The 9020-nt window shown below is 36.9% G+C and overlaps 1 protein-coding gene across 3 annotated transcripts in view; it reads right to left on the minus strand.

Moving 5' to 3' along the window:
• LOC145993653 (uncharacterized) overlaps positions 1–8576 on the minus strand; it is a 59098-nt gene extending 50522 nt beyond the window's left edge. For 2 of the 3 annotated variants that reach the window (XM_083129459.1, XM_083129457.1), the window contains exons 1-3: positions 8539–8576; positions 6446–6572; positions 3037–3297 (exon numbers count right to left, since the gene is read on the minus strand). In XM_083129459.1, the coding sequence (XP_082985585.1) occupies positions 3037–3297; positions 6446–6553 (369 nt within the window). In that variant the 5' untranslated portion in view covers positions 6554–6572; positions 8539–8576. Of the gene's footprint in view, positions 1–3036; positions 3298–6445; positions 6573–8426; positions 8446–8538 lie in introns of those variants that run through there. The other variant, XM_083129458.1, reaches the window with a different exon arrangement.
• Positions 8577–9020: the final 444 nt, after the last annotated feature.

The raw sequence follows: 9020 nt of genomic DNA on the forward strand, positions 1-9020 counted from the left end.
GTATCGTCTGTGATGATATTTTCTTGATGATATATCGCGATATCAAATTTACAATATTGTCCATCCCTAGTGATGATATAATGAAATTCATGAAGAGACATTCATTAACTTTGATTTTTCTTCAACATTGAATATCAGTTTTGGCCCTAAAATTTTGCCATTTTCATTAGAGATGGTGAAAAAAGTACACAACATACAATAAAGCTTAAAATGTAATGAAAATAATGTGTTTTAACACAGCTTTCTATCATTTTTCTTAGCTGAGTAATCATAATTTTCGCAACTGTCTGCAAAGGTCAAAAATGCCAGTAGTCATGAAATAAAAAATGACAACCATTTTTAAACGAAGCCGAGTTTTAGAAAAATAATGCCTGCTTTGAACTACCCTTGAATAGGGGTTAGAACCACAAAAATATGAAATCTCTTAAAAATGGTCAAATAACCAGTGCTGGACCATTCGGTACGGACTGACCCATATGCATTCTGGACAAAAACTTTGGTCTTAGTACAATTTCTGTGAGCTAAAAGTGAATAATCATCATAGTAATTGCCTCTCCCACATATTCAACATTACTAACAATATTATGTGTACACATATTAGTGGTAATTTGTGAGTGTTTTAGCACCATTTTTCAAAAATATAACTGTGTGCCAGTGGAAACATTGGTTCATACACTGAATACTGAAACCTGTGATATTTTTACATTTTATTTTTAATTTTTTTAATATTATGTTGAGCATGTATTGATTATGCTGTGTAACAATTTTTATTGTGGGAAAAGCAGGGATTCCCTATCAAACAATTACCCGAATTGGAGTGTTCTTTTCAACACAACACATTACAGTACTTTCTTGGAAGATTTTTCTACTTTCTAAGCAGGTATGAATGGGAACAGATATTTTCGGTTATGACTGTCCTCCTCCTCTCCAACAATACCATAATCATCACAATATTCCACATATTGTGTGACAAGGTGCTTTCGTTTATCCACCTAATTTCTGAAAATCTTCAAATTTTCAAACATTTGTAACTTTCAACATATTTGCTGGACAAGTCTAATATTCCATATTTGTCATATTGGACGAAGTGTATCTATCAGTAAAAAAAAAAAGCAAATCCATGACTATGAAGCAACTTATTCTCTCTCAACTGGGTGATTTCATGTGGAATGACCCTTACGTGAAATATATGGGAGGGTTACTCAGAAACAAATTTCTGGCCATGAACCCAGGTAACCTAGCTCCAGCATGGTGTCAACATGTTGCCTATCTGCACATGATCTCAGTGTACATGCACCTACTTTTTTAAATGTTGCAAACCTGCTGAAAGTGAAATTCACAGTAATTTGACTTTTGTTATTTAGCGTTGTTTTTCTGCCACTTTTGGCTATCGTGATGATGCGATGATATGATAAAATTAATGAAGAAACAACACCCATGCCCAGGCCAGGATTCGAACCTAGGACTCCTGGCATCATAACATGCTGTGCTAACCACTCTGCCATGGTGGTTGCCTGAAATTCACAGTGAACCATTAGCAAATAGAAGGCTATAATGTGGCTGAAAATAATCTTAAGACGAGTGTAGCGTAGAGATCAAACTTTACGAACTGACAATTGTGTTAGGGAGTAGTACAGAAGATATTGTGATGACCACCCAGACATAAATGAGGAGATATGGTTCGGTAAGTTCCCTGTGATGATTGCACTTTATCATGAAGGGACATGGAATGATGTGAAGGTAGGGGTGCACACATTCATATGTCAAGACACTTTTCTTTGAAGGTGATGTGATCAGCACCATCCTCTGGCTGCCTTTACTACCCTATCTACACAGGCATCCATTTATTGGAGGCTAAGTGAACCCTAGATCGAGGAAAGGATCAGAAAAATTTCAACTTTATCCATCTTGACACTCTCCAATGTGGCTCATGAATAAAAAATGATGTGTGGAGTGTCAAAGACTCACACATCTCTTATTTTACTAAATAAAATGTAGCAGAAACACTAATCAAAAAAGTGCAAATACACCACAACCAAAGATACTTCAATATTAATATTCATGCATAAATATATTCAAACCACTTGCTTGAATTTGGAGAACACTAAAACACACCTTCAAGCCACAGCATGAAAACAATCTTTGTAAAACAAGTGAAAAAAGATGGTTGTGTTTAAATAAAAATAATAAAGAACTCACACTTAGTGAGCATTTTCTTGTTGAAAAAAAAAATCAGCATGATTTTGTATTGCAATAATGTATTACAATATGTTGTATGTGCATAAAAATGCATTGTATTCTATGCACTTACCTCCTGAAATTCGGTACTGATATTACTAAAACGAAAAGAAAAATGAGGCTATTGATATTGAATTAAGGTGAAATGTTAAATCTGAAATTGTGTTCTTGGTAATGTAATCCACAAGACAGAAATGTTTCACATTATTAAAATCCTACAATTTTCATGATCATCATATATATATATTTTTCACATTATGTGTCATAGTACTATTACAAATCACACTACTACAATAAAAAAAATCATCCACTCTACAGCACATTCTAAATCGCTTTAAGCTTATCAATTAAATTTTAACAAGATTATTTATTTCATTTACATGGCAGACTAATGCTGAAATAAGCACCTAGTAACTAAAAATAAGTGAAATGTACTACTGATCAAGTTTTATCAAGTGTCATGGTGAGGAATTTACAGAGCCATACTATATATTAAATAATACAAGAGAAGAAAATAGTTTTAAAATTTAGTTACACAAATTTGTGGGATTCTTTGAAATATAATAATTTTATGCTAACCTCAGTTAGCATTTAATAATTAATTGTGTAAGTAATAATAATAATAATAATAATAATAATAATAATTGTATAGTGCTGAGCACATGCAGACAGTCCTTATGTAAACATTTTATGTAGATGAAGTGCTATATTTTGCCATTTTCCAGCAGTGCATACACTATATTTTTGATAAAAATGAAATAATAATTGTAATGATAAGTATAAGAAATAAAAACTTACCTCTAATTCCTTGGTGCCACCCAATGTTCTCCTCTGTACACCATTTTCAGCACGTTTCACCTCTTTATATACTTCTTGCAAACAATTTCCACTTGCTCCATTATAGTTAATATCTACCGACTTATCACTATGGCACACAAATGGCACATGCTTTGTTTGATAAATATCATTTTTATCTACAGGAAGTAAGGAATTTTGCAATGGATCAATATTTTCCACATTCTCATGATTTGCAGAAGCTGGTTCATTTGGAGAATGCTCCTGAAATAAAAATGACAATCTTTACAAATCTATGTTGTTTATCACTGCAACACTGACACTAAAAAAAAAAAACAACTTCTTATTTCTGAAAATGGACAACTTTCACTGTTCACAACTTAGTAACAAAGCAGCCATCCTGGCAAGAGCAACTGGTATGTGCTGGTAGAATGCAAAAATCAATAACTCTGATGGTAAGCTGACAGGTGCTTGGCCATGACCGGCAGGATTAATCAATATATCCCTTTGAGCTCTTTGCATGTAGCTAAGGTAGATAATTACCTGTGCATGACAGGGATAAGAGACTGCTCCATTAATCTCCTACGAAACAAAACCACAACAGAAATTACAGTGCCATAAATATTGCAATCAAAGAGTTTGGACAAGGATTATTGAGCAAATAAAAAAAAAGGAAGGTTTTTCTTCTACAGACAGAGGGAGGAAAAAAGAAAGAAAAATGAGGGAACCCCGAAGTAAGCCCACCTCCACCCGCATACATTTGAGGGTATGTGCTTAGTGTCCTGGTACCTTAAATAAACTAGGATGTCAAATCTTCTGAACTTATTTTCTCATTTATTTAGTTATATGTATATGGTACATAGTACATATAAAATAAAAAAAATACAAACTAAGAAAGTGAATTACAGAATTGCAGTAGGTAGGAGCAGTAATTACGCGAGTAGTATGTGCTTAGTGTCCTGGTACCTTAAATAAACTAGTAAGGTGGGTGCTATTGATGCTGCAGCATTAGGCCCATTCCTGAAATAGGCCCAGATGAAAAGAGACGACAAATTTCCGAAACTGAACAGTTTTTTTTTTGCTATATTAACCTGAAAATAAATCTTGGAATGAAATTTGGAGCCCCAATTTCGAACGCCTAGACACAGCCTTACTTATTATACAGTTACAATTATTCGGTGGCCGCGGTGGCTCAGTCGGTAACGCGTCTGACTACCATGCTGAAGGTCCCGGGTTCGATCCCCGGCCGGTTCAAATCCGGGAACTTTTCTAACGATGGAAGCGGCGCCGGCGTTCACCCAGCGTCGAATAACATGGGTACCTGGGGGAAACCTTGGGGGGTAAAGGCGGTCAGGGGCGTGATGCTGATCACATCACCCCACTCACGACCAGATCAAGAAAGTGTGGGGCGTTACCCCCACACCCCCTATACGCCTTCATGGCATGGTGCTATGCACAGGGGAACACTTTACCTTTTTTTTTTTCTGTGACATAACTATAAGATCGTTGTGTTTATTGTTCATCGAAGATTTCAAGTTAATGCTATCAATTTTACGTTAAACAGTTTACTTACTAATTTAGCTGCGTTTTTTGCAATATCTTGGCGATTGTTGGCACTTTATTATTGTTCGGTACGTGCGACATAGTAAATTTTTCACCTTGGAAGTTATTTGTACAGAAAAAAAATTGATGGTATTTCATTGTTAGGTTTTGATGTGACAGCATCAGGCCCAATTTAGTCTTAATCCGACCCTGGCCACAAGTCATCATTTATGTGACATAGTTCACTTTGTAGATTAGGCACACACAGGAGATGTGTGTTACAAATTTCTACGTAGTTCACTTTGTTTTTGAAAATAATATCGTCCAGTGCCGACCTTCACAATCTACGCATTTCTGAAGTCTCACCCTGAAGCTCTGCATTACCCTCCTAGTCATGCCTGGTGTTATTGCTGTGATTTCCTGTCGGATAGCATTTTTCAGCTTCTTGGTTGTCCTCGGCTTTCCTTGGCAAACTTTAGCCTTCAGGTACACCCACAGAAATAAGTCATAGGGTGGAAGATCGGGGGAACGAGCTGGACATGGATTGTCACCTCGAAGTGAGATCAGACACCCTGGAAACATTTCACACAGCACGTTCATCGATATGCATGCTGTGTGTGCTGTGGCACCATCCTGTTGGAACCACACAACCAAATTTCCACGTTCGTTCAATTGCGGCTGCAGGAAGTTGTGTAGCATCCCTACATAATGGTCAGCAGTCTTGCTAAAAAAAAAGATGGGGCCTATTACACCAAAATCAGCAACAGCAGACCACACAGTAACATGTTCACTATGGAGAGGGCGTTTATGGAGTTGTCAAGGATTAGTCGGAGCCCAGTAGCGAAAGTTCTGTTGATCACACAGCCCAACAAATGAAAGTGTGCTTCATGAATGGAGAGCACAATAACGTTATGTGGAACATTTTGCTGGATAGCGTCAGCAGATTCACATCGGTTAGTTCAGTCACGTTCACTAAGTTCCTGCACAACCATCAATTTCTAAGGATGGAAATGTAGGTCCAAGTGGAAAATTCTCCATAGATTGTGATCAGAAATTTCAATACCAGCAGCATGCCTACAGGCCGACCGTTGTGGTGATCTCGTAATGGCCTGTCTCACTGCTTCAACATTCTGTGGTGTCCGTACGCTGTGAGGTCTGCTAGGAGGCTTAGTTTTTAAAGCCAAGCCTTATCTTCAGAACGTTTACACCCACAACAAAATGGTTTTCCTGTCAGTAACTTTAGCATTTCGAACAAGGCGGAAATGAGCCACAAAATGGTAAACCTTGTTCTTTCCAACTATGAAATAAAATTTTGCATAACATCTACCGTTGCTTTGTTATTTACATATGAAATCCAGGAGTTATTTCTCCGCACCCTGTACATCATCATACTACCCAGAATTACTGTCCGAATGTTCCTATGAATTTTCACACTTTGGCAATCACAATCTAATAAATGTATTTCCCTTTCTAGTGTACAACATTAAAAAATTACATCACATACATATAAGAGTAGCTAAAAAAACATGCAAGATAATTTAGCCGATCGTGTCACATGAGTTTGTGTTTTAAGTCCACTTTATGCCCAGTAAAGCTAATCAGGATTGGACCTACAATTTAAAGTGAGATCCGAACCACCACTGAGTATCGAACCTGGGATCCCTTGATTACAAGGCAACAATCGTGTCACGTGTAACTATTAAGGCAACAGATGATTATCATCTGCTTATCACAGTTGTTATTGCTTTGCTAGCTTTGATGGACATGTTATTTTGAAAATTATTTACAGTGTAATCATGCATATCATGACATGACGAAACATTGTTATTTGTCTACAAGAGTGTCAGAAATGATAAAAATTATTACTTACCAGTGAAGAGGAAAAACTATGCTCCAGAGATTGTCTCTTCAATCGTAACTTCTGCTTATCATTCCAGATTTTCATTTTCTGGTCCAAAATAAAATTCTCAAGATCCATTTTATTTCTATTTGCTCAGCTGAAAGATATCAACTTGTTTACATGAATTTATTGTTGCAATTAGCCAAAATGGCAGAAAAAGTTACACAAAATAAACAAAATAAACAACCATATTGCTGTATGTCAATCTACACTAACTTTGAAAGAGGGCACAGTGGTAGTGTTGTCACCTTGTAATCAAGGAGTCCCGGGTTTGATACCCATTGGAGGCACAAGTGGTTCAGATCCCACTTTAAACTGTAGGTCCAGTCCCGATTAGCCTTACTGTGCATAAAGTCGACTTAAAAACCAAATCAACCAACCAAATAACTTCGAAAGAGAACTGATTAAAGTTTAACATATATGGATTTTGAATACACTACAAGATTTGCACAAACATTTCATTAATGTTGATACACCCACACATTCTTATCTGACCTATAGTGTAGGTGACGTAATCAGCACCATATTTCTCTTGCTTTAAAACAATGTGGTAAAACTTCGGTATAGTTCCAACACCTCTCACTCGTCTGTTTCGTCATTTTTAACATTCGTACTTACGTATTCTGCATTGCGAAAGATTCTTCAAGGTGTTATTTTGCTTTTTTCACGAAAATAATTTCAATTTGTGACATGAGGAGTAATCATTGTTCTTGCGCTTCCATACGACACAATATGGCGAGACAGCTTGACGAGTGGTAGATCATCAGTGAGTATGCAGTGTTTCCAACCTTGTCAACTGAAAAATACCCACGAACCATTCACGGATAGCCCCAATTGATGAATAGCCCCACGAACCATGCACGGTTAGCCCCACAAACTATGCATGGCAAGGTTAGGTTAGGTTCGGTTATGTTAGGCAAACATAGTTAAAATTGTCATCATCTTGCAAGAAACCGGCTTGGTTGTAAACACTGACAGGGAGTTTAGTCATCAAACGTTCGCAACATTTGGTTCACGTAGTGCAAGCAAGAAAGAAACAGCAATTGTGCATCGGAGAGATATTTCTGTTGTAAAATAGGCCTACATGATTTCCCGGTGAAATCGATTCCACGATGAAAGAAAATACCTCCACAAACTTCTAAATGCTACGGAAACTCATTTCCGTAAGTAGTTTCTTGTGTAAAAATGAAGAAATCTGTTGGCACCATACCAAAGTTTTACCAATGTATTGTGTACATAACAGAGAGAAATAAAGTGTTAAATAATACACACTCTAATCATATAAACATTTTGGTGGGGAGTACATTTTGACAAAAATATAAATGGAATAAATACGTAAAGAAAAGTGAATTTATTTCTGTAAGGCAAGATCATTGCACACTCACAAAGAACACCCATGCCCAGGCTGGGAATCGAATCTGGAACCCCTGGCATCATAGCACACTGTGCTAACCAATCTGCCATGGAGGTCAGCTAGTAAGTATTCATTATGCCTCTTTAGCTCTTTAGTGTGTAATTCGAGCAGACATCGTATCACGTTAAATGTGCGAGAATAAGATGATCAGTTCTGAATTAAACAATCGGAACTTGGGCCAAGTGAACCCCTTATATTTCCCCCAATTTATGTTGCTCATTCTTCCACTTTTGGATAATTGCAACGATTATATGAAGAACACCTAAAATAACCATGATGTACAAGCGGGGACTCGAAACCGGAAACTTCGGTGAAAAGATAAAAAGCTAACGATTTAACTTCCTAGGCCACCGAGTGAGCAAGGGAGGACTCTTTATTTACCGGAACAGGCATTTCCCACTTCCGGTACTTTTAGAGCACATACCTGCAACAACTATTTCTAACCTGTGAACCAGCTTCACTGTAATCCTGCCGGGAATACTATTAAAATTCACGTCATGCAAATAGGCAACCTAGGAAAAGTACTGTGGTACGTACCAGATGCTTACAATGCAGGTGTAAAAGGTGAAAAATAATAAAAATTGAGCAAATCATTAGCTACACCACAGTTGTCAAACTTTATGTTATATAAAAAAAATGTTGCCCTTACTTTGTGCTTTGTTGTTATAGTTGGTGCACATTGAAAGCATACATACCCCATACTTCGCAAATTCATTTGTCAATTGTTATCAGCATCAGGTGTATCCCGATTCCCGCGCGGGTCTCCCTTTTTGAACAACACTAGGTCAACCTTGCGTTCTGACATCTCCGGGAAAGTTTCTTTTATTAGGCAAAATGCCTAAGTTGTTAAGTTAAGCAAGCTAGCTTTAGTTCTCTTAGCATATATATATATATATATATATATATATATATATATATATATATATATATATAATCAGACCTAACTTAACAACGTAGTTCTTTCTCGTATGGCGTTAGAACGCAAGGTTTCTCTAATGTTGTGCGATAAGTGCTCGCATTTGCAATCTTTCTCTGTGCTGGGAATCCTTGCGCGGGGAGCAGAGTTTGAATTTTAACTCTGTGAAGTCAACGCAGCAGTGAATCTGTTTTATATAGTATTTGGCCAGATTT

This window comes from Lepisma saccharinum, chromosome 1, assembly GCF_977018435.1.
Source record: "Lepisma saccharinum chromosome 1, izLepSacc3.1, whole genome shotgun sequence".
Classification (NCBI taxonomy): domain Eukaryota; kingdom Metazoa; phylum Arthropoda; class Insecta; order Zygentoma; family Lepismatidae; genus Lepisma; species Lepisma saccharinum.